This window comes from Myotis lucifugus, unplaced genomic scaffold, assembly GCF_000147115.1.
Source record: "Myotis lucifugus unplaced genomic scaffold, Myoluc2.0 scaffold_1, whole genome shotgun sequence".
Taxonomy (NCBI): Eukaryota; Metazoa; Chordata; class Mammalia; order Chiroptera; family Vespertilionidae; genus Myotis; species Myotis lucifugus.
Window position 1 is genome coordinate 2,910,951 of NW_005871049.1, and position 26,304 is coordinate 2,937,254.

The window sequence follows — 26,304 nt, forward strand, 5'->3', positions numbered from 1 at the left end:
GGGTCCACAGCCACTCAGCTGACCCGGATGAGTGGCGTTCCCACAGTGGGCCGATCCCCACAGGCCAAGCCCCCCCACCAGTGCATGAATACCGTGCACCAAGCCTCTAGTATAGTATAAACAAACTCCCCCACCCCGACATCCCAAAATGCAGATTGAAATTGATTTAATCATACTTAAGATGTGTGAGTGGTTATTTGTATAGTATACTATTTCTTTAGTCAAGTGTATAATATTATTTGGCAACTAGAAATGGATGTCTGATTTAGATTCTAGAAAATTCTTTAGTTAAAATAGTTATATCTTTGAAATTCTCCTTTAAACAAGTTTGAATTTCTTGGTTGGTCTCTCTCCTTGTATTGGACATGCTTATACTTTAGAGAGCAGTGTAGTACTCAGGAATGTTTGGTTATTGAGAGTTTTGATGAAGTCATAAAGATGTTAGAAAGACTGGATTAGTTGCACGGAGGGCCTCCATGTGCTGGGATGCTGTCCAGGGTATAACTGCAGCTTTACCATTTGTGTCATTCAATGAGTAAATGATGCTGTAAACAGGCTTGATGTTAGATTATTTTTTCTTTGATTTTTTGTTTTGCTTTTCTCTCCTAATCTAACAGAGGATTATAAGATAATAATGATTGTGTTGGTGGGTGGGTGGGAAGTTAGATAGCTCCAGAGGGCGGATGCTGACAGTCCTTGAAGCTGAGAGAAGGATGGTGGATTCATTATACCATCTGTTTACTTTTCTTATGTTTGAAATGTTCCATAATAAGAGGTCTTTAAATGGTCTATTTGCTTAAGGAGGCTTTTATAAAATTACAAGATACAAAGTTAAGTTCTTACAAAAGTAGTAGTGATGATAAAAGGTGACTTTATTTATTTTGGGTTGAACCACAATAACTTGCTGGTATTCCACTGGTTTTACCTCTGTAAAGGGCAATTTCATTTGGTTCAACCTACTGTGTTCATGTGACAGTCACAACCTTAGGTGAGAGTAAAGGTAACAGTGCTGTGTATTAGGGATCATAGAACAGAAACATTACTGTGCAAGGCATTGGCTGCTGTAGCTGGAGACACTGAGCAGCTTTACTTTCTCAGCTTCATTAATGAGGGATGATGTTCCATTTACTGTATAAACAAGAGTTTGATTTTAAACAAAAGGAAAGGAGAGAAATGTCATTTTTTTTAAAAAAGATAAACATTTTTTGTTTATAGAAGTTATGATAGAAGTTCCAGGAGTTTAGATCAAGATTCTCCTTCAAAAAAGAAGTTTCAAACTAATTATGCTTCTACCACCCATTTAATGACTGGCAAGAAAGTCCCATCATCGCTGCAGACAAAGCCAAGTGATTTGGAAACAACAGTCTTTTACATCCCTGGAGTCGATGTAAAGGTACAAACCTCATGTCTAGGGTGTGGGATGAGGTTATTAGTACCTGTGTTTATTTTCTACCAGACATGCACTTCCTTCACCAGTTATATGAAGCTGAGCTTTTCCAAGGTTTTTCTCTAGCCTGTGAACATCTGAAGTGCAGGCTATCACTTTCTTTAGACAGATTTCACCACAAAAGTTGGGCAGAAAGAAGTTAATTTTATTTTCCATACATTGATATTCATAACATGTTTTCTAAGGCTTGCCTAGTGCAACTTTATTAAACAACTGTTTTTTAGATTCTAGAATCACAGAATCCTATAATGTTAAGCTAGAAATAAATTAAAATATTATCTGGGGTGGCCTTTTTAGTTTTGAAAATGGAAGAAAGCTAAAAACGTGTCATGGTCACAGAGCTAACTTGTAAACACGGACCTGGGTCTTCTGACTCCTGGGCCCATGTTCATTCTACACATTTTCCTGCATTTCTTGTTTATTCTCATCTGCATAATTTTAACTTTGAAAGTCTGTTGTTGTTGTTTTTTTCAATACAGTTGCATTACAACTCCAAGACACTAAAGACTGAATCACCTAATGCCTCCAGAGGGTCTTCCCTGCCAAGAACACTCTCTAAAGAGTCCAAGCTTTATGGTATGAAAGATAGTGCCGCCTCTCCTCCTCCTTTATCTTGCACTATCCAGAGCAAGACTAACACCTTACTTCCTCCCCAGCCCCCACCTATTCCCTCAGGTATTGAAGAAAAATGAACTTGACTTTTACTTTTTTTCATAGCTTAATGTTTAGTTATCACCTACTTGCTCTATTGAGACTTTCAAATTCACATGTTTAAGAAAAGAGGAAATAGACTTAATAATGACTGTACAAAATTTATAGATGGAACTGTAAGCCAACTACTTTGGGCTGTTTTTAAAATTGTTATTACCTTAAAATATCCACTGTTAAAATAAACTTAATATACCAAATAATTTTTTTTAGATCTATGCATATTTAGAAAAAGTTGTAGGTCCAGTTTGGGAGCTGATGATCTGGATGGAAACATCAGACTTACACAAGATTGAGTATACTGAGCTTGACCACATTATTATCTATTATTGTGTAACATATTACCCAAACTTGGTGGCTTCTAATCTCAAACATTAATGTCTGGCAAGAAAGTCCCATCATCGCTGCAGACAAAGCCGAGTGACTTGGAAACAAGTCTTTTACATCACAGATTCAGTTTGGCCTGATAGATCTTTACAGAGTTGCTGTCAAGATGTTGGCAAGGGCTATGTCATCTGAATGCTTGGCTGGGTCTTGAGCATCTGCTTCTGTAATGTCCCACTGCACATGGTAGGCACACTGCGCCTTAGTTCTCCCCTAGAGGTCTCCCCGCTGGGCTCCTGGTGTGTTCTCCTGGCAGGGCAGCTGGCATCCTTCGAAAACAGCGATCACAAAGAGAACATGGCTGAAGCAGCTCCATCTCTTATGGCTTAGCCTCAGAAGTCGGGTATCCTTCCTTCCACAATGTCTATTGATCCTACAGCTCAGCTCTGCTCAGTGAGGGAGGGAACCATACAGGGGCATGAGTGCTGGGGGGCCAGGACCGTTGGAAGCTATTTTGGAATCTGGGTATCACACCACGTGAATACCACCTTCCCTGAATAGAATTTCTAAAATGGGGAATGTCAGGCTGGATAGTAATTATTTGAAACAGTTTCATTTGGGAGATGGAACTTGATATATAAATCGTTTACAATAGCTAGTAATCATGATAATGCATTCGTTTTCTACCATTTTCAGTTGACAAGGCACAGCTATGTCCACTATGTGCAGGAGAGAGATGATTATTCCCATTTGATAAATAAGGAAAGTTAAGGCTTATAGAAGTTGAATTTCTTTCCTAGGTTTACAAAACGAATATATGTTGGAGTTGGAAACCTAAGCCAAAGTTAGCGAAGTCTGAGATAGCTGTTATACTCATTCTACTGATGTGGAAATATTTAGTTAGGTAGAAGGAAAGAGATGGCAGCCCATGTAGGGAAGCATTGTAAATACGTGCAAGCTGAGGACAGCCAGAACATAGGGAAGCCTGAAAATAATGACTTTTTCTTCACTTGCCACAAAATATTGTCTGAGTTCTCTGTATCTTCTTAGGTGGACAAAATAATGCTAATGAGAAATTCAGCAAAGTATAAACTTGAAAAGCTGAACCAAACTTTGTAAGCTAGAGCAAGTAGGAATAACTTGTGTTACTTACATCATTAGTCATCTTTGTATTCCAACATTAATATATCATTTCTATCAACCTGTTCTCTTTATTACATTCGTGTACAGTTTTATGTATAAGGTGCTTCACCTGATTAAACAGTCATATATTTCGAATGTCTCACAAAATTATCATATTGTTTTATTAAATTCAACTCACATTTGTCAATATTCTAGCCAAAGGAAAAGGAAGTGGAGGAATCAAAACAGCCAAGTTATATGCCTGGGTAGCACTTCAGTCACTGCCAGAGGAAATGGTGATCAGTCCCTGCCTGTTAGACTTTCTAGAAAAGGCTCTGGAAACTATCCCAATCACACCAATTGAGAGGAATTACACAAGTGAGTATCCTCCTTAGGGATTTACTTTTCTATCATAATACACTTTGGGATCCTAGTACTTAGAAGGGTTTTATAATGGCATTATAATATATTCAGTGGTAATATAAAAGAATTATAGAATTGAGAAAGAGCCTGAGAGATCCTCTAGTTCAGCGCTTCTCAACCTCTGGGTCTCGACCCCTTTGGCGGTCGAATGACCCTTTCACAGGGGTCGCCTAAGACCATCCTGCATATCAGATATTTACATTACGATTCATAACAGTAGCAACATTACAGTTATGAAGTAGCAACGAAAATAATTTTATGGTTGGGTCACAACATGAGGAACTGTATTTAAAGGACCAGAAGGTTGAGAACCACTGCTCTAGTCCTTATTTACAAGTAAAGAAATTAAGTCCTGGTGAGGTTGTAGGATTTTCCAACTACCATAGCCAGTTCATGACAAAATCACATCCCTGTGTCCTAAGGTGTCTCTTAGCCTGAAGAATCCTTGGGGAAAAGGTGTAATTGATATTTCTTTGGGGTGTTTGGTATAGCAGCAGGGGTGGGGGGGTTTTCAGGGTTCAGGGCAGTGGTTCTCAACCTGTGGGTCGAGACCCCTTTGGGGGTCAAACGACCCTTTCACAGGGGTCGCCTAAGACCATCGGAAAACACATCTATAATTACATATTGTTTTTGTGATTAATCACTATGCTTTAATTATGTTCAATTTGTAACAATAAAAATATATCCTGCATATCAGATATTTACATTACGATTCATAACAGTAGCAAAATTACAGTTATGAAGTAGCAACGAAAATAATTTTATGGTTGGGGGTCACCACAACATGAGGAACTGTATTAAAGGGTCGCAGCATTAGGAAGGTTGAGAACAACTGGTTTAGGGGGATGAGTGAGAAGTTTGACTGGGAAAAGAAGTCTGTTATGATGGGCCCCAGAAGCAAACGTTGCTGTGTGTTTATAACCCTGAGCTTAGTACTGCCCCTTGTCCTAATGATGAAACTTAAAATTCACTATTTTAATAGCTGTCAGCTCCCAAGATGAAGACATGGGGCATTTTGAGATTCCAGACCCTATGGAAGAGTCAACAACATCGTTAGTGTCATCCTCCACATCTGCTTACTCTTCCTTCCCGGTGGACGTCGTGGTCTATGTCCGCGTGCAGGTGGGGCATTTCACTTATTCTTGTTGTAGAGAAAAATGCTTTTCTTACGTTTATTTCTCTTTCCCAACATTATTTCCCTTTCAAGTTTTCTTCTCTTTTGTATGTATCTTGGCTGACAGGTTACTGAAACCTTGGGGAAGTACATGTACAGTTTTGTGTGTGTTTACTTTTCTGCTGAGGAAGGTTTTCAGAATTAGGTCTCATACTTTTGTGGCAAAAAATAAAAATATATAAATTAAATTCTTTTTTTAGCATTATATGCCTTTTTTTAGTATGGCATCTGTGCTACTTGCTATTATGGTCTTTTGGGGCAGATATAAAGGTAATTGAGGTATAAAGTCACAGTAATGCCTTTGTTAGATTTCTCCTAAGAGCTATGTAATTTTTACTTAATGTTTTATTTTAAAATGCAGTCCTGTCAATAGGCCTTTGGGAGTATATGTTAGAATCTGACTGAGTCCATTTAGTAAGAGGATTTGAAAACTATTTGTACCTAAACTTGAGGGTTTAGTTTACCCTCAATTAAAATCTAATGATCAATCTCAAGAATGATCAATCTCAAGAATAAAAGAACTGCTAGTGGTCATCTGTTCAGACCATTTTCTACAGGAACAATTTGGTGTTTTGCACTAGCTGTTTTCAAAATCTGATGAAAACGTGTAAAGGGGTGAGGGCTTGAGAGCCTATGAAACTTTCATTAATGTAAGTCTTTTTAAATTTTAGTATAAAGGATATTACTTCCTGTACTTGATTATGAACAAGTATAATGTGAATATAAACATCTTTAATGGTCTGAATTATCTAAATATTTATCACTCAGATACAGCTCCTCAAATACTTAGATTTTTAAAAAATGTTATCATTTTGTTAATGTCTCATGTCTGCTTACAAAAGCTAGTACATTAAACACAAAATCCTTTCCTGTGTCAGTAAATTTGGTATATGTGGACCGAAATGGAAATGTAATTTTTAGAATCCAATGTAAAATTGTTTCACCTAGAACTTTTTTATTTTTGGCTTTCTGCACTTAAGCCCTCACAGATCAAGTTCAGCTGTTTACCAGTATCAAGAGTAGAATGCATGCTGAAGTTGCCATCCCTGGACCTGGTGTTCTCTTCAAACCGGGGAGAACTGGAGACTTTAGGAACCACGTGTCCTGCCGAGACTTTGTCCCCTGGAGGTAATGCCAATCAGAGTGGAGCAAAGGCCTCTGCAGGCAAGACGGGAACCCCAGGTAAAGAAACCTTTTTTTATCTACCAGTGTAGAGCCAAGTACTTTTTTTTTTTAGATTTATCTTCATTGTTGAAGATAAATGTCCCCTTTGTTTGTCTGGTTTTTTTTTTCCCATTGACCCCTTACACCCCACGCCCGCCCCTCCCAGGCCTTCACGATTCCAATGTCTGTGTCCATGGACTATGCATATATGCATATTAGTTCCCTGGTTAATCACTCCTCACCCACCTCCCACCCCTGCCTTCCCTCTGAAATTCGTCTGTCTGTTCCATGCTTCTGTGTTTCTGGATCTATTTTGTTCCTCAGTTTATTTTGTCCATTAGATTCACATATGAGTGAGATCATGTGATACTTACCTTTCTCTGACTGGCTTATTTCACTTAGCATAGTACTCTCCAGGTCCATCCATGTTGTTACAAATAGTAAGAGTTCTTTCTTTTTTACAGCTGCGTAGTATTCCATTGTGTAAAGGTACCACAGCTTTTTTATCCACTCATCTGCTGTTGGGCACTTGGGCTGTTTCCAAATCTTAGCTATTGTAAATTACAACTCTATGAGCATAGGGGTGCATATTTTTTTTCTGACTGGTGTTTCTGGTTTCTTAGTATGTATTCCTAGATGTGGGATCCCTGGGTCAAATGGAAGTTCCATTTTTAATTTTTTGAGGAAATTCCATACTGTTTTCCACAGTGACTGCACCAGTTTTCATTCCCACCAACAGTGTACTATGGTTCCCTTTTCTCCACATCCTTGACAACACTTGTTGCTTGTTGATGGTAGCCATTCTGACAGGTGTGAGGTGATACCTCAATGGGTTTTAATTTGCATCTCTCTGATGATCAGTGACTTTGAGCATTTTTTCATGTATTTTGACCTTCTGTATGTCCACTTTGGAGAAGTATCTATTTAGGTCCTTTGCTCATTTTTAAATTGGATTGTTTGTCTTTCTTTTGTTAAGTTGTATGAGTTCCTTATATATTTTGGAAATTAACCCCTTATGGGATGTATCATTGGGAAATATGTTCTCCCATGTAGTGGGCTCTCTTTTCATTATGTTGATGGTTTCTTTTGCTGTGCAGAAGCCTTTTATTTTGATGTAGTCCCGTTTGTTTATTTCCTCCTTAATTTCCTTTGCCCTAGGACAGTGGTCGGCAAACTGTGGCTTGCGAGCCACATGCGGCTCTTTGGCCCCTTGAGTGTGGCCACGAAGTTTCAATCGCACTGTACGTGCGCGCCCACACGTGGTATTTTGTGGAAGAGCCACACTCAAGGGACCGCAGTTTGCCGACCACTGCCCTAGGAGATGTACCCATAAACATATTGCTACGAGAGATGTCTGAGATTTTGCTGTGTATGGTTTGTTTCTTCTAAGATTTTTATGGTTTCAGGCTTTCATTTAAGTGTATGGTGCACGTTGGTGGTCTAGTTGCATTTTTTTGCATATACCTGTCCCATTTTCCCAACACCATTTATTGAAGAGACTGTCTTGACTCCATTATATGCTCTTGCCTCCTTTGTCAAATATTAATTGAGTGTAATGGCTTGGGTCGATTTTTGGGTTCTCTCTTCTGTTCCATTGATCTATATGCCTATTCTTGTACCAGTACCAGACTATTTTGAGTACAGTGGCTTTGTAGTATAACTTGATATCTGGTATTGTGATACCTCCAATTTTGTTCTTCGTTCTCAAGATTGCTATGGCTATTCAGGGTCTTTTCCATATAAATTTTTGGAGTGTTAGTTCTAGATCTGTGAAATATGCTATTGGTATTTTAATAGGGATTGCACTGAATTTATAGATTGCTTCGGGTAGTATGGACATTTTAATGATGTTGATTCTATCAATCCAAGAATATAGAAGAAGGTATATTCTTCTACTTGTTTGTATCTTCATGTATCTCTCTTTTTTTTTAGTGTCTGTAGGTTTCAGAGTACATGTCTTTTACCTCCTTGGTTAATCTTGTTCCTAAGTATCTTAAATTTTTTTTGTTGCAATGGTAAATGGGATTGTTTTCTTCATTTCTCTTTCTGAGAGTTAATTATTGGTGTATAAAAATGCCATCGATTTCTGAGTGTTAATTTTGTATCCTGCTATGTTGCTGAATTCATTTATTAAATCTAGTAGTTTTTTTAAGGAGTCTTTAGGGTTTTCTGTGAATAATGACAGTTTATTTCCTCCTTTCCAATTTGGATGCCTTTTATTTCTTCTTCTTGTCTGATTGCCATGGCTAGGACTTCCAGTACTATATTGAATAAGAGTGGTGAAAGTGGACATCCCTGTCTTGTTCCTGTTCTTAGAGGAAATGGTTTTAGTTTTTGCCCATTGAGTATGATTTTGGTTGTAAGGTAGGTTTGTCATATATGGCCTTTATTATGTTGAGGTATGATACCTTTATTCCCACTTTGCTGAGAGTTTTTATCGAAAAAGGGTGTTGGATTTTGTTAAATGCTTTTTCTGCATCAATTGATATGATCATGATTTTTGTCTTCCAAACTGTTTATGTAATGTATCACATTTATTGATTTGCAAATATTGTACCAGCTTTGCATCCCTGGAATAAACCCCACTTGGTCATTGTGTATGATCTTTTTAATGTACTGCTGCATCTGATTTACTAATGTTTTGTTGAGGATTTTAGCATCTATGTTCATCAGGGAGTCTATCTGGTTTTGGAATTAGGGTAATGCTGTCCTCATAAAAAGAGTCTAGAAGTATTTGAATTTTTTTAAAATAGTTTGAGGAGAATCGGTGTTAGTTCTTCTTTGAATGTTTGGTAAAATTCCCCTGTGAAGCCATCTGGACCAGGGCTTTTGTTTGCTGGGAATTTTTTTTATTACTGCTTCAATTTCATCAGTAGTTATCAGCCTATTCAGGTTTTCTGATTCTTCCTCATTGAGTTTTGGAAGATTGTATTTTTCTAGGAATATGTCCATTTTGTCCAGGTTGTTCTGTTTGTTGGAATATAGTCGTTCAGAGTATTTTTTTTTTTACAATCCTTTGTATTTCTGTGGGGTCAGTTGCTACTGCACCTCTTTAATTTCTGATTTTATTTGGGTCCTCTCTTTGTTTCTTGAGTCTGGCTAGAAGTTCATCAATCTTGTTTATCTTTTCAAAGAACCAACCCTTGGTTTTATTGATTTTTTGTATTATTTTTTAAGTCTCTATGTCATTTATTTCTGCTCTAATCTTTATTATTTCCTTTCTTCTAATTACTCTGGGCTTTTCTTATTGTTCTCTTTCTAATTCTTTAAGTTGTAGAGTTAGGTAATTTATTAAAAGGTTTTCTTATTTTTTGAGGTAGGCCTGTAATGCTAAGAACTTCTCTCTCAGGACTGCTTTCACTGTGTCCCATAGATTTTGGGTTGTTGTGTGTTCATTTTCATTTGTTTCCGGGATATTTTCTACTTCTTCCTTGATCTCTTTGGTAACACATTCATCTATATATATAAAAGCCTAAGCAACCAAATGACTGAATGACCAGTTGACCGGTTGCTATGATGCTCACTGACCACCAGGGGACAGATGCTCAATGCAGGAGCTGACCCCTGGTGGTCAGTGCGCTCCCACAGTGGGAGCACCATTCAGCTGACTGACGGGTGCTAGATGCCAGGCTCACGGCTGGCAAGTGCAGTTGTGATGGTGCAAGCCTCTCCCACCTCCGCGGCAGCACTTCTGAGTGGCAGCGGCAGCAGGTGCAGCGGGGCTGGGATGAGCAGGAGTGGTGTGGTGCCTGGCCTGGGCTCGATCTCCTCCCTGGCTGCCTGCTGCTTCGGGAACTACTACATCCCTCAGGTGATGTCAGACTGCCGGTATCAGTCCGATCCCTGCAGGCTGTGGGGATCTAGTTGAAACCGGCAGTCCAACATCCCTCGAGGGGTCCCGATTGCAAGAGGGCGCAGGGCAGGCTCTAATTGTTTAATAACATGCTATTTAGGAGCCAAATACTATTTAATGTCCTATTCAGATGGCCTCCCATTATTTATGTTTAAAGCATAGTGGGAATCAGCCTGTCCACACATGGTAAGTTTTGCCACTGACACTTGGTTCTCTAAGAGAGAGAGAGATCTTTACTTTTTGCATTTTTTTTTGCATATGTGTAGTGGTTCTTTTTTTTTCAATTACAATTTACATTCAATATTACTTTGTATTTCAGGTGTTCAGCATAGTGATCATTCAGTTATATATGTTACAAAGTGTTCACCCGCTATTTCAAGTACATACCTGGCACCATACTGAGCTATTACAATGTTATCGACTGTTTTTCCTGTGCTATACTTTACATCCCTGTGACTCATCTGTAACTACCAATTTGTACTTCTGAATCCCTTTACCTTTTTCACCCAGCCCCAACCACCCTCTCTTCTGACAGTTGTCAGTCTGATCTCTATATCTATGTGTCTGTTTCTGGTTTATTTTTTGCTTCATCCTCTTCTTTAGATTCCACATGTAAGTGAGATCATGTGGTATTTGTCTTTCTGTGAGTGACTTATTTCACTGTACATAATACCCTCTAAGTCCATCCATGCTCGTTGGAAAAGGTGTAACTTTCTGCATTTGCTCTGTTTGCACTCTTTCCTACTGGAATGATTGGGCTTGTGAACAGTGTGTCCAGTTCCCCCCTTTGCTTAAACCCCTGCTATTTTGTGCCTCTTCCTTGGCCTGTTTCAGTGGCACAAAGGAGAGCAGAAACAGGAGGCTGTGGAGTTGGCCAGTCATACTAAAAAGGAATGTTTCAGAGTATTCAACCTGGTTTACCAAGTAAATTAATTGCAAAGTATATCTAAGACCTCATTTTGTTTTCAAGGATTAAATTTATGAGTGCATGCTTGAGTATTTCTTTTTTATTTTCAAGTCATGTTTGGTGGCTCTTGAGACTATTAGTGGCAGGATTTTTAAATTTTCTGTGGCTGATAAAGATTTTGGATGTCTGTGTTGATGGCAGGTTCATCAGGACTGGGCAGCCCTCTTGGCAGAAGTCGGCACAGCAGCAGTCAGTCAGATCTGACCACTTCTAGCAGTAGCTCCTCCGGGCTGAGCTTCACTGCCTGCATGTCTGACTTCTCCCTCTACGTGTTTCACCCTTACGGAGCTGGAAAACAGAAGAGTACTGTTTCTGGCCTCACGTCGGGGTCAGGAGGCTTAGGTACACTTAGCATGTTTGCATCTTTCTCAACTTTAGAGCACTTTTCAAACTTTGATCGTTTCATAAATCATGATACCTTTAATAATGGATATAAAGCAAGATCAGAAACTTACTAATTTTTCCTTTTGATAATATATATCCTGTCTCTACAAATAAGTAGAAATATGCAGTAAGTAATTTGGGTAAATGATTTATACAAGAACTGTAAAAATCAGAATATTTTATAAGTGATATACACAGCACAATAATATCTTTGGATATAGGTTTATTTGGATAAGAAATTCTATTCTACAAATAGTAAATTTTTTAAGGTGTTCATATTGTGTTTGTTAATTTAAAATGAGACTGTTAGTTTTATTATTACTATTAGAGAACTTAAATTTCACTGGCATTTTACCAATAAAAATGCTCATTAGATCATTCTGCTTAAATTTTTACCTCACTTTAAATGATTTTAATTGATGTGTTTAATTCCAGTGTTTTGGATAATTTCATGGAATTAGATAGTTGTGTGTATATGTATATGTACACATGTATGTTGTGTATATGTACTCATGTAGGTGTGTGTGGGTTTTTTTAAAGGGAATGTGGACGAAGACCCCACTTCAGTCACTGGTCGAAAAGACTCACTGAGTATAAACCTTGAGTTTGTAAAAGTGAGTTTGTCTCGGATAAGGCGTTCAGGAGGTGCCTCGTTTTTTGAAAATCAGTCTGTAAATAAGTCTGCAAGCAAAATGGACACCACACTAATAAATATATCTGGTATTCAATTTTACAGTTTTTAAATGTAAATGTTTGTTTTCCAGAATTAAATAAGGGGCTCCTTTTTAAGTGTTTAAATATTACATTTATTTAATAATATGAAGCTTTAATGGTAAAGGAGAGGAATGACAGTCCAGTCTAGTGTACACTTTCAGTGCAAGTAATCAGTGTTAGAAATGTTATCTACACTAATAAAAGAGAAAGATGCAAATTGACCATACCTTCACGATGCACACCAGCCAATCAGGAGTGAGTATGCAAATTAACCCAACAAAGATGGTGGGTTAATTTGCATACACAGGCGTGGAGCAGCCGGGGGTGGAGCAGGATGCTTGCGTTGTGGCCATGGCAATGAGGCAGGCATTCCACACCACCCTAGCCTCTCCGGGCTTCTGGGCAGCATGGGAAGGCAGAAAGGCAGCTCCGGCCAAGTGAAGGCAGTGCCGGCAGCCAGGGGAAGAAAGACCCATTCTTGCATGAATCTTCGTGCATTGGGCCTCTAGTTTCTAGATAAATATACAGAAATATCACCCAAGGGCTAAAATGTGCCTCATTGAGTCACCTAAAACTGCTCTTCTCTTCACTTCTCTACCATAAATTGGTAAAATTTCTAGTGTTTCATTTGATTTTCTAATTGTAAATTCTTAAAACACTAAAGAGGAATGAGTTAAAAATGTTCCACATGCATTTAGTTTTAAATATTCAAAAGTGATTTAGTCCTGGCCAGTATGGGTCAGTTGGTTGAGCATTGTCCCACGCACCAAGAGATATCTGGTTTGATTTCCAGTTGGGTCACATGCCCTGGTTGCTGGCTTGATCCCCAGTAGGGGTGTGCAGGAGGCAGCTGATCGATTTTTCTCTCCCCTTGATGGTTTTCTCTCCCTCTCCCTTCCTCTCTCTTTAAAAAAATCAATAGAAACTTTTTTAAAAAAGTGATTTGCCCATAGTTACAAAGCTAGTTATGAAGCTAGCAGTGCACATGCACATGACTTATATGCCGGTAGCATCGATTCTTTGGGCAGTGAAGCCATTAGAAGTTTTTAAGAAATGGGGTGATAACATTGTCCCCAAAGATAACAGACTGTATTGTACATTTAAAAATCTATTGAGTTTGGCTCAGTGATTAGAGAGTTAGCCCCCCAGACTGAAGGGTTGCAGGTTCAATTCTGGTCGAGGGCACATACCTTGGTTGAAGACTTGATCCTCAGCCCAGGTCGGGATGTGTGCAGGAGGCAGCCAATCGATGTGTCTCTATCACATTGATGTTTCTCTCTCTTTGTCTTTCCCCCTCACTTCCACTCTCTCTAAAAATCTTTGGAAAAATTGAGAGGATAAATCTCATCTTAGGTGTTCTGACCATAAAAAAAAAAGACAAAATTTTATATGGATTATAAAATAAACATCTGTGTGTGTGTGTGTGTGTGTGTGTGTGTGTGTGTGTGTAGTGGGTATTTTAGAAATAATTCATGGTAGCATGAAAAATGGGAGGGAAGATGTGTGGGGAGGCTGTTTAATTAGACACAGCAGCAGGGGCTGAAGGCTGGATTGTGACAATAATGAAGAAGAGGGAATGGTGTCTAGAGAAAGAGGAGAGAATCTACAAACTTGAGGACAGAGTGTGTGCAGAGCAGCAGAGACAGGATGCCTCACACTTTCAGTCTGTGTGTCAGAAGGGACAGAGTGGTAGACAATAAAGGAGGAAGTACCTCCAGGGCATTTAATGGCAGCTGCTGATAGGCTGTGAGCTCAGAGGGAAACTGAAGGCACGTCTGGGAGACCCAGGTGTGAAGACCCTCCTGAGGCCCTAGAGGAGGAATAAGGAGGGCAGAGCAGGAGCTGCGTGACCAGCACAGGGCTTTCACACTGACCAGCCCTGCTCTGGCAGTGGTCACCAACCTTTCAGACCTTGTGGACCACCAGTTGGTGACCATTGCTCCAAAGGTTTCCTTAAACCAGTGGTTGCCAACCTTTTGGACCTCATGCACCACCAGTGGTCCGCAGACCACTGGTTGGTGACCGCTGGTCTAGAGCAGTGGTTGGCAAACCGCGGCTCGCGAGACACATGCGGCTCTTTGGCCCCTTCAGTGTGGCTCTTCCACAAAATACTGACTTCTGCACATGGGCCACGAAGTTTCAATCGCACTGTACATGCGCGCCCGCACGTGGTATTTTGTGGAAGAGCCACACTGAAGGGGCCAAAGAGTCGCATGTGGATCGCGAGCCACGGTTTGCTGACCACGGGTCTTGAGGAAAGCAGCAGTTCCCCTACACCACCACTTGGTTTGAAGTCACTTTTGAGGAAGTGTGTATCCCAGTTTATCCCATGATTCATTCGCCACATTTTAGAAAAGCCCTGTGTTCAAGTTGAAAGCTGTCTGTAAGACTGACCTTTAGAACCTCTCTGAGAATTTATTGATAAAGTGTAATTCCAGTTTGCCTTTACCTCAACAAAGGAATGGAACTAAAGTGTTAGAATCTGCTACTTTTCTCATTTATGGAAGGAACATATTATTCCTTACTAATCATGCTGTGCAACATATTTAGATATTTCATGAATTGTAGCTATTATAATTTAGTTGTGTAATACCATATTATATTATACCATGTAGAAAATATTAAAGGTTTTGAAAATCTGTACTAACACATTTTTTAAATTTCTGTATCAGCTGTTTGTGACATAGGTTCTGCTTCCTTTAAGTATGATATGCGCCGGCTCAGTGAAATTCTGGCATTTCCAAGAGCCTGGTACAGGAGAAGTATTGCAAGACGTCTCTTCCTTGGAGACCAAACTATAAATTTGCCAAGTAAGCTCATTATGTAATTAGAGTTACACTTAGTTTGCTTTTAATTTTGGTTGCAATAGTAATAAGATCCATGATTGACAACACAAACTTAGTCTTACTTGGTAAGTTGTGGCATGCAGTTCATTCCCTCATTCAAGCATCTGCTGATCCCCTCCAGTGTGCTAAGCATGGGAATGCATGAGCAGGGTCACAGAGAACTTGCCCTCTCAGAAACTACATTCTGCTGACATTAACAATTATTTTATAATCTTAATAAAATCTGGAAATGCAGAAATACATGTAACCATTAAAATCATGATTAGATAAGCATGGAAAATAGAAAGTGTTGGGGACATGCTACCATATTGCCTGTGTTTTTCTCCTGGACTTAGATATTGTATAAGTGAAAGGTAGAGTTAGCAAGATACAGTACAAAATATACAAAACCTGGTCTTGGTCTATTTCCTCATCTGTAAAGTGGGAGCATAATACCTCTTCAGCCATTCTCATAGTGTTTCTGTGAGAAATAAACTAACGAGCTGGAATGTGCTCTGCACACTTGTCAAATAGAGAATACAAGTATGTCATGTGCTTAGAAGTGGTAGAGTGTTAAAATTTATTATTTTATAGCATGCCAATTTTACCCTGTTAATTGTTTTTGTTTCCACTTTTCTGTTAGCGTCTGGCCCAGGGACACCTGATTCCATCGAAGGGGTGAGCCAACATCTTTCCCCGGAATCATCAAGAAAAGCTTACTGCAGGACCTGGGAGCAGCCTAGTCAGTCAGCCTCCTTCACCCACATGCCTCAGTCACCCAATGTGTTCACTGAGCACATGACAAACAGCACCATGTCACCAGGGACAGTGGCACAGAGCCTGAAGTCCCCAGCTTCCATAAGATCCAGGAGTGTATCGGATTCTTCAGTTCCCCGAAGAGGTAACACTGCCCTCTTTGTTATCAGTGGCCCTCCAATGACTCCAGGATAAAAATCTCAATTAGTTACTCCCAGATTTCTGTCTCACCTGCAGAGAAATAGACTCTTGCAGGTTTTTATGGAAGATGGAAGGGAGGGGATCCAAACCAAACAACACACACTTCAAAGTATCTGTCTGCAGAAGAGATAGCTGGGTGGCTCAGAGCTTTAAAGGGGGGTAGGGAAGAAGGAGAGAGCACATTGTTAGTGTGGTGCTTTGCAAAGGGGTAGGGAGAGAAGAGAGAGCACATTGTTAGTGAGCTCCAGATGGTACAGTTATTTTTTTAAATTGTTTTCAATTACAGTTTATACTCATTATTTTGTATTGGTTTCAGGTGTACAACATAGTAGTTAGACAATCACATTACTTTACAAAGTGTTCATGACTATATTCCTTATGCTGTACTTTATAGCCCCATGACTATTCATAACTATCAATCTGTACTTCTCAATGGTACAGTTATTTTTAGAAGTAAACCAAGCCTACAATATTATAAAAGATGTTTGATATTGAAAAAGTTAATCTTTGTATTCATTCATTCTTTTATTCACCCATGTTTTTTCAACTCTTATGTGCTCAGCATTCTACTTGAGTCTGAACATATAAAAATGAGTGATTTAGTTCATGTCACAAGGTAAGATTAGGGTATAATGAGCAAATGCAGGACTCAAGACATACGTGAGTCTGTAAGACACAGAAGACAGGCATGCAGCAGCCTCTGCATCTCAGAATGGTCCCTGCCTTTAGGTCCTCTGTTAGCCAGTAGCAACTTGGGATTTCCTTCTCTGCTGAGAACCCAGGGTGATGAAAGATCTGTGCTGCTGTATCCTGTGCATACTGGAATTTCCTCCTGTAACAAGGAACTCATAGAGAACTCTCTAAGCTTCCAGAAAGTGCGACTGCCAGCACCTGCTAAAGTCAGTAAATGGTAACTCTTTTAGAGGCAGTGTGATAGCTATTTAACATTTGGCTATAACACAAGAATATCATTTCAGTTTTTGGATTATAGTGATAAGAGTAGTTTTTGCTTTGTAACCACTGAGCATCTGTGAACAAATGTGCATATGATTTTTTTTATTTTTAGACTCACTTTCAAAAACATCAACTCCTTTTAACAAATCCAACAAAGCAGCAAGTCAACAAGGGACTCCATGGGAAACACTTGTCGTGTTTGCTATCAACTTGAAGCAATTAAACGTCCAAATGAATATGAGTAATGTAATGGGAAATACAACGTAAGCTCTTCAGATACAAAGAAAATATATTTAATCATTACTTGTAATTTTTCTTATAGTGTATTAAAGTAATTCAAAACCTTTTTCTAATGATGAAATGTTTGAGACAGTGAAAACAGTAGATAAAAGATACGAAATTGCTTTATACTGAAATGGCTTAATCTAATCCTAAAGATACTATACTATAAAACAATATGAAATATATGTTCTAAAAAGAGAAAAAATTATAAGTAAAGCAGCATAATTTTCTAGCTAAGCAAAAGCCTTATAAATGTTAATATTTAAACATTTACTGGTTTTTATAATAAACTTAAAAACTTTTTTGAAATCATCTAACTCTTGTTTTAGTTTATGACACTGGAAGCCATATGTCTATTTAATAACCCTTTTCTTATTTTAGTTGGACAACGAGTGGTTTGAAGAGCCAGGGCCGCCTGTCAGTAGGAAGCAACCGTGACCGAGAGATCAGCATGTCCGTGGGGCTGGGAAGATCCCAGTTAGACTCTAAGGGAGGGGTTGTTGGAGGGACCATCGATGTCAATGCACTGGAGATGGTTGGTATGTTGAATTTTACAACTGAAAAATATATTGAAAAAAAGTTTTAAAAACTTTTGATGAGTTTTTCCCATTCAGCATTTCTCTGAAAAATAATTATTTCAGCTCATATTTCTGAACATCCGAATCAGCAGCCCAGTCACAAAATTCAGATCACGATGGGCTCCACTGAGGCCCGCGTGGACTACATGGGCTCCAGCATCCTCATGGGCATCTTCAGCAATGCTGACCTCAAGCTGCAGGACGAGTGGAAGGTGAATCTGTGCAGTGCCTTGGATTCAAGCATAAGTGATAAAAGGTATTCAGGAAATAGGACCTTTCAAACTTTGCATGACTGCTCTGAACATATTTTCTGTCATTCAGTGAGAAAGCACAAGCTTTTATATTATGCAATTAATGTGAATGAAAAAGCTTGGTGGGGAAGGGACTTTTTCTTGTACTTTTAAACCATGTACTTTTAAACCATCTTATATAAGCTATGTGATAAAGACTCTGTTTTATATTCTAGTGAAATTTTTGTCCATGGAGATTTGAAGTGGGATATTTTCCAAGTAATGATATCAAGATCAACCACACCAGACCTGATAAAAATAGGAATGAAGCTCCAGGAATTTTTCACGCAACAGTTTGATACCAGCAAACGAGCTCTGTCTACCTGGGGACCAGTTCCTTATCTTCCACCTAAGACAGTGACGAATATCCTAGAGAAAAGTTCACAAGAGCAGTGTAAGAAATAGAACTAAGGCTTTGTATGTGCTGATCTTTCAGTGAATGTGTTGCAATTTTCATTTAAAGTCACATAGTATCTGTATGCCATGCTTACAGTGATCCATATGCTCTTCTCCAGTTCACTCAGCAACGTACCTGATTCCCACCCACATGGGCATTGAAGCCATCATTTGAGAAGTAACCATTTCTTATCTCCTCCCCTTGCCACAGCTCATCTAAATCATCCATATACCACATTCCTGAATACAAATTATGACAATACCATGTTCTGCTTAAAAGCACAAGCTGTGGAATCAGAAATGTCTGAGTTTGAATTTATTAGCTGTGTTCTCCTAGGCCAGGGATGGGCAAACTTTTTGACTCGAGGGCCACAATGGGTTCTTAAACTGGACCGGAGGGCTGGAACAAAAGCATGGATGGAGTGTTTGTGTGAACTAATATAAATTCAAAGTAAACATCATTACATAAAAGGGTACGGTCTTTTTTTTTTTTTTTAGTTTTATTCATTTCAAACGGGCCGGATCCGGCCCGTGGGCTGTAGTTTGCCCACGGCTGTCCTAGGCAGATTATTATTTTCACTCAGTAGGTCAATCAACAAATATTTATTAAACATGCTCATGTGCTAAAGCACATGGCATAGATCTAGTGGGCAAAGTTCCTAGCCTCATGAAGTTTACATTCTAATGGGAGAGACATCCCATATTTAAGTTACTAACTAAAATGCAAGATAGTTTTAGGTAGAGAGAGGCGCTGAGAAGAGGAATGAAGCAGTGGAAGGAAACAGAATGAGTGTGTGAGGATGGCTATTTTAGAAGGGGGCTCCCGGAAGCCTTTTCTCAAGTGAAAGATCTAGGCTGAGGGCTAGGAAAGAGCGTTCCAAGCACAGGGGCCTATGGAGAGTGCAGAGCTCCCACAGCAGGAGGGTACTTTGAGGGTCACGAAGGTGGTCACTGTGTAGAACAGTGAGCAAGCAGTAAAACACTGGACCTTAGCTCAGATAGCTAGGCCACAGATAAGAGTTTTAATATGATGGGTAGCTATTGGAGAGTCTCGAACAGATTGAATATTATTTTACTTTATCTTAAAATATTCCTTTGTAAAGCATCACTCTGGCTGCTGTGTGGAGAATAGACTGTAGGCAGTTAAGGATGGAAGTTCAGAGAGCAAGTGTAGTAATTACCATCATTGCACACATACTGACATTACCATAGTAAGGTGGCGCTGTGGGAGTCCAGGCTACTGGTGATGGTGGCTTTAACTAGGTGATAGAAGTGAAGTGGCAAAAAGTTGTTAGAGTTAGGATAATTTTTAATAACTTTTTATTATCACAGAAGCAATACTTGTACATTGAAAAAAATAGAAAATACAAGCAAAAAATAAAAGCATCCTATTCCATCAAAAAATCATTCCTGTGAACACCTGAGAGCATGCACCTTCAGATATTTTTCTATGCACCTATATATGTTCTTTTTACCAAAATATTGTTCATACTGTTTTATAACCTTTTCCATTCAACAAGCTCCCACTTTCTATTTTGCTAATTTAGCTCCTCTAGCCTGTGACCACATTCCACAACTGACCTAAAATTATCCTAAAATTTGTCCAAACCAGTATATCACATTCAAGATCACAGGTCAGATCTGGTTATGTTCCTTTATTCTCTTTTAATTCAGCATAGTCCTTTTTTAATGACCTGACTAGTTTGAGAGGCTTGGCCAGTTATCCTACACAATGTCCTGCCTTCTAGTTTTCAGTTGCTTCCTTGTGGTTCCATTTATCTCTTTCCTCTAGTCCTTTTATTTCCTTTAAACTAGAATTGGTGTCAGGCATATACAAATAGAGGGGGGTTTTCCTAAAATGCCTTTCCGGGATTCTTGAAAAAGCCCTTGTCATAGAAAACAAACAAATAGACTCATAGAATTGTTTTAGATTAAAGGAAACTAAAGAGACATGCCAATTACCGTAAATACAATGCATGACCCCTGGTTGGATCTGGACTTGGAGCTGTGGAAAACAGCCAAAAAGGACATCACTAGAATAAACGGGAAATATTAAGGTGTGTTACTCAAACACCTGAAATACCTGGAAGTCTTATTCAGATGCAGATTCTGATACATAAGTGTGGGGTGGACATAAGAGCCTGAATTTTGAACAAGCTCTGGGTGATTATGATGGTCCTCAGACCTCACTTTTGAGTAGTAAGGGTACAAAAGAGTAAAAAAAGAAAATGTACTAAAAATCAGGAGATCTGTTTGATTTCTAGGTCTTCTAGTTGCTGGTTTAGTTAACCCGTCCTCTGCTTCACTTGAACAGGGTCCAGATGAAATACCTAGTTTACAGTTACTGTGAGAATTGTATAAAATGTCATGCAAGCATTTGTAAATTATTTACAGCAGTATTAGTTGTAATTATTAACAAGTTACTACTTTCCTTAGTTGCATCCATCCTTATGCAGCATCTTTCCCAAGACTATATGCTTATTAGCTTCTGCTTAATGTTAACCAGGGTTGGGTTGTTGTTTTCATCCCTTACCTGAGTCACTGCAGCTGCAGAAAGGAGCCCTGCTGCCCCCCAGCTCCCTGCCATTGCCATTGCAGATGTGCCTGTGGCAGGCACCCAGGACAAGCCTGTTTGGTTTTCTTGCAGTGCTGGACGCCGCCCACCATCGACACTGGCCGGGAGTACTGAAGGTGGTATCGGGATGCCACATATCCTTATTCCAGATCCCATTACCAGAAGATGGAATGCAGTTTGGAGGATCGATGAGCTTACATGGAAACCACATGACACTAGCTTGTTTCCATGGTCCAAATTTCCGTTCAAAATCCTGGGCCCTTTTTCACCTAGAAGAACCAAATATTGCTTTTTGGACTGAAGCTCAGAAGATCTGGGAGGATGGTAAACTGACACATTTCAAACTTTTACTCTTTCCATCTTCTGATGTGATAATACATAGCAGAGTAACTTTTCTTTCTCATATCTTTTATCTGTTTTCTCTTACAACATTTCTGAAGTCCATTCTATTTGTTATTATGTACCTGACATGTCAAGGAGTTCACTGCCAATGAGTCAGTTTCTATAAAGTCTGGGATGTAAAAGACTTATTTCTGAACTTGCTATCTACTCTTTTTCTTGCTTAAGCAATTAAAGATTCTGTTACTGGCTGTAATCATAATAGTAGTTATTGTAAAAATTTCTTACATAAACATGAAAAGAAGAGATACAGTGGCAGTATAGGGAAATGATCTGCCTTCAAGACTACGGTAGGCAAGCTCTGCTTTTACCTCTGTTTACAGTGGTAGACCCAGTTCCTTTCAGCTTTAGTTTTTTACTCAGTGGTTTCTTAATGATGACCCCCCCCCCAAAAAAAATGGTTGATGCTTTTTTCTTTTTTTATTGTTTAAAGTATTACATATGTCTCCTTTTCCCCTGTTTGACAACCCCCCTCCCCGGTCCACTCCCATCCCCAAGAGCAAGCCCCCACTGCCCCAGTGTCCGTGTCCATTGGTTATGCTAATATGCATGCATATAAGTCCTTTGATTGATCTCTAACCCCCTCTCCCCTGCCCCTTATCTCTGGATCTATTTTTGTTAATCAGTTTATGTTGATCATTATGTCCCACATATGAGTGGGTTGATGCTTTTCATGTTACTGGGGATAAATCCAGTAATAGCTAAAAGAAAAAATATTTGTGATTTTATTTCTCACTTATATACTCATTTTCTATCTGTTGCTCTAAGCACAACTCCTTTCTTGCATCTAAATATAATTTGTTACATTAAGAAACTTTTTTTCCTCTAGGCTCTAGTAATCATTCTACATATGTTGTACAAACATTGGATTTCATCATCCTGGGCCAATAATTACCATGGTTACCCAAACCATGTGGCGCTTTGGAAAAGTCCTATGGCAACAAATACCAAGATAACAAAGGCGTCGCCATGAAAACCCACCCCATGGAGTAGCAAGTGTGAAAGAATGGTTCCATTATGTTACAGCCACAAGAAATGAAGGTTAAAAGTTTGATTTTTTTTGGAGATATTTATTTTGTTTTTTCCTAATTTGGATTCTGTTGACTGTATAGAATTTAAGTGGGGGAAACTTTTCATTTCTTCAATTAAACAATTTTCATTTTGCTCCTGCTGCTGTAACAATATTAATGCATGGTTTCATCACCCTGGTAATGCAATATAGACTTAAATTATTTTAGATGTAACTGAAAACAATCAAAGTAAAATTGGCTTAAATAACTGAAATTAAGTTTACTTTAAGATAATTAGAAACCTATTTTTATACTAATGTTAAACATTAGAGATTTGGAGAAGTTATTACACAACTAAGTACTAGGATGCCACAAACTTAAGGTTCTCGATGGATGAAATAAAATGAAACTAAATAATATCATTCCTATGAAGTCATAAGTTTAAAGAGTGGTTTTGATGAGTTTTTCATTTGATTTGATTCACCAATCTTAATAATGTGGTCATGAAAAGTTTTATTTTGTGGTGGTTTTATGTTCAAGTTTATAATATTGCTTTTACTGATTTCATTTGTATTAGAAAGCGGACTAGATCGAGAAATGATAAGACTTGAATGTTTTATTTAAAAATGACTTTTCAAAATGGAAAGGATGATGACATGGGCCCGTGGAAAATAGTTACTATGGAATAGGCAACCCCAGGGATTAAAGACTGTTCTGGGAACAAAGGGGTATAAGGAAGCAAATTAGAAGAGTGTGCATGTATTAACTGTTCTACCTTCTAAGTACACATTTTGGGGAAGGGTTCCTTTTTGGCTGGGATACTATGGAGGGGCTATCAGCATACTGAACTGCTACCTATGTACCTAGAAAAGTGCTAATTTTATAAGACAACCATAATGTAATCATAGCACATACATTGGGAAATATCAGGACTTCTACCTGATTTCAAGATCAGGATCATATTTAATTACAAATTCTGTAAGAGTGAAGTATTCAGTGTATGGAGATTAATGAAACTCTTAAATTCAGACATGAATTTAATCCTATATAATAAAAGCATAGTATGCAAATTGTCCCCTTGACCGGGAGTTCATCTGGGAGTTCGACCACGGGGCGGGGCCGGCTGGGGAAAGGGAGGGAGGCTCTGGCTGGCAGCAGCAGCCGCTAGGGACCCTACCAGTGCACAAATTTCATGTACTGGGCCTCTAGTTGAGAATAATATTCATTTTAAAGTTCAAGAAACAAAAAAGCAAAATGGATTGGATTTTTGGATTTATTCAAAACTATGTTATAAAGCTTCAGTCTTGAGAACAGTGATCTATATCACTATGTGTGTATATAAGTATAAATATAAATCACTACATATAAATTAACATAGCTCTATATTAATTTATATAAATGTGTCTATATCCCTGTCTACATATATAGAGGTAATTATTCTCAAGACCACAACTTTATATGGTTCTATTTTTTCAAATGTGAGTTGATTTTGCAACTTTTGAAATGATAAAAGTTCCTGTATCATAGTGCCATGAAAGCTATAGGCTTATCTATGTCTATTGGTTTAATTTGACTGTTACTGTCTTTATTATTATGCATGTAGAGCTAAACCTACTTCGTAACGTTGATGCTAATAACACCGAGAATAGCACTACTGTGAAGAATTCCAGTTTGTTGAGTGGATTCAGAGGAGGTTCTAGTTACAATCATGAAACAGAGACTATCTTTGCATTACCAAGGATGCAGCTTGACTTTAAATCTATTCATGTTCAAGAACCACAGGAACCTTCATTACAGGGTATGTGGAAGAACAATCTTTAGTTTCTGAAGTTACTAAGAAAATTCTAAAGGAACTTAGAACTACTGTTTTTTGTTATTTGTGTGTAATATTGGTATAATCTGATTATATAATTATCTACACTAATAAAAGAGAAACATGGTAATTAGTGTACAACCGCTACCCTTCCCATTGGCTAATCAGCATATCCTTATGCAAATTAACTGTCAGCCAAGATGGCGGCTGGCAGCCATGCACTGAAGCGAGCAGGGAGGCTTGCTTGCTCCAGTGACGGCGAACTCCAACGTTCCCCGCCTCACTTGCCGGCCTCTCAGCTGCAACTCTAAGCAACTATGTACTATGTTGCAAATAAGAAGCTAAACAAAACACCAGAAATCAGCCGGACTGAAAGCCAGGCGGACCGAAACATTGTATCCATGTTTTCAGCAGCGAGGCCTCAGAGCTAAAGCTGGCCCAGAATAAAAAAAAAAAAAAAAAGAAAACAAGGAGCAGTTGGAAGCTTTAGTCACTCGCCAGCCAGCCGGAAAACAGCCCTCAGCCCCTCACCCAGACTGGCCAGGCACCCCAGTGGGGACCCCCACCCTGATCCAGGACACCCTTCAGGGCAAACCAGCCAGCCCCTACCCATGTACCAGGCCTCTATCCTATATAGTAAAAGGGTAATATGCCTCCCGGCACCGGGATCAGCGGAGCAGCAAGGCTCCCGGCACAGGGATCAGCGTGACAGGGGGCAGCGCCCCAACCCCCTGATCAGCCCTGCTCTGTGCCTGATAGCGGGGAGCTCCCCAATCCCCTGATTGCCCTGCGGCTCTGTGTTTGACAGGGTGTGGCGCACCAACCCCCTGATCGGCCCTGCTCTGTGTGTGACAGGATAGAGCCATAACCTCTCCATCGGCCCTGCCCTGAGTGTGACAGTGGCGGCGCCCCAACCCCCTGATCGGCCCTGCTCTGTGGGTGATAGAGGGTGGCGCCCCAACCCCCCTCCACGGGCCTTGCTCTGTGTGTGACAGGGTAGAGTCCTAACCTCCCCATTGGCCCTGCCCTGAGTGTGACAGGGTGCAGCGCCCCAACCCCCTGATCCGCCCTGCTCTGTGTGTGACAGGGGGCGGTGCTCCAGCTCCCCTATCGGCCCTACTCTGTGAGTGACAGGGGGGAGCTCCCCAACCCCCTGATCAACCCTGCTCTGTGTGTGACAGGGTATGGAGCCCCAACCCCCCTGATGGGCCCTGCTCTGTGAATGACAGGGGGGCAGCGCCCCAACCCCCCCTGATCAGCCTTGCTCTGTGAAGTGAAAAGGGGGCAGCGCCCCAAACCCCCCTGATCGGCCCTGCTCTGTGCGTGACGGGGTGGCGCCGCAACCTCCCCCTCAACCCTGCCTTGAGTGTGAAAGGGGGGGGGTATCAAAACCTCCCCGATCCCCCCCGGGTTTTTGGAAAGAAAGGGGGGGGGCCCCAAACCTCCCAAAAGGCCCCCTGTTTTTTAACCTTAAAAAAGGGGGTTCCCCCCGGGGGGGGGGGGGTTTTTTTTTTTGGAAAGGGGGGGAGGGCCTTAAGCAAAGGAGGGGGTTTTTTTCCCCGAGGGGGTCCAAAACCTGAAAGGGGGAAAAAGGGGGGGGGGGGCCCCCCCCCCCCCCCCCGGAACAAAATTTTTTTTGTCCCCCGGGCCCCTTCCGCGGTTTTTAAAAAAAAAGCTAAATATTTAGATATGACATTTTTTGCCACGCGTTTGATGGGCCCGTCTCCCCCCCAAAAGGGTGAGAGATCCTTAAAAAAAAACCCCGCTTGGACCTACCGGAATAATGGTAGATGAGGCGCACTCCTTGCGGGGAGTATCACCCCCTGAGAAAACGGATTATAGGAAGGGAAGGCCCAATATCTCTTCGGGGGGCTACCACAGCAAATCCTCACTACTTTAGGCCGCGGCGGGGACCAAAATAGTTTTTCTTCGAGGGAACTACATT

The 26,304-nt window shown here is 39.9% G+C and overlaps 2 protein-coding genes across 17 annotated transcripts in view; both read left to right on the top strand.

Annotated features, from left to right (window-relative positions):
* Positions 1 to 21,679, top strand: part of LOC102432355 (uncharacterized protein KIAA1109) — a 149,990-nt gene extending 128,311 nt beyond the window's left edge. For 9 of the 16 annotated variants that reach the window (XM_023754094.1, XM_023754089.1, XM_023754085.1 and 6 more), the window contains 14 exons: positions 1,216 to 1,393; positions 1,927 to 2,023; positions 3,818 to 3,979; positions 5,007 to 5,146; positions 6,179 to 6,380; positions 11,324 to 11,524; positions 12,107 to 12,286; positions 14,953 to 15,090; positions 15,749 to 16,006; positions 17,129 to 17,279; positions 17,680 to 17,837; positions 17,940 to 18,132; positions 18,343 to 18,560; positions 21,210 to 21,679. In XM_023754094.1, the coding sequence (XP_023609862.1) occupies positions 1,216 to 1,393; positions 1,927 to 2,023; positions 3,818 to 3,979; positions 5,007 to 5,146; positions 6,179 to 6,380; positions 11,324 to 11,524; positions 12,107 to 12,286; positions 14,953 to 15,090; positions 15,749 to 16,006; positions 17,129 to 17,279; positions 17,680 to 17,837; positions 17,940 to 18,132; positions 18,343 to 18,560; positions 21,210 to 21,631 (2,698 nt within the window). In that variant the 3' untranslated portion in view covers positions 21,632 to 21,679. Of the gene's footprint in view, positions 1 to 1,215; positions 1,394 to 1,926; positions 2,024 to 3,817; positions 3,980 to 5,006; positions 5,147 to 6,178; positions 6,381 to 11,323; positions 11,525 to 12,106; positions 12,287 to 14,952; positions 15,091 to 15,748; positions 16,007 to 17,128; positions 17,280 to 17,679; positions 17,838 to 17,912; positions 18,133 to 18,342; positions 18,561 to 21,209 lie in introns of those variants that run through there. The other 7 variants (XM_023754106.1, XM_023754124.1, XM_023754135.1 and 4 more) reach the window with 3 other exon arrangements.
* A 691-nt stretch (positions 21,680 to 22,370) lies between these two features.
* The window catches only part of LOC111826134 (uncharacterized protein KIAA1109-like), a 10,001-nt gene continuing 6,067 nt past the window's right edge, over positions 22,371 to 26,304 (top strand). Inside the window, exons 1-2 of the mRNA XM_023754147.1 lie at positions 22,371 to 22,577; positions 24,150 to 24,344. Coding sequence (XP_023609915.1) covers positions 24,287 to 24,344 — 58 coding nt within the window. The 5' untranslated portion in view covers positions 22,371 to 22,577; positions 24,150 to 24,286. The remainder of the gene's footprint in view (positions 22,578 to 24,149; positions 24,345 to 26,304) is intronic.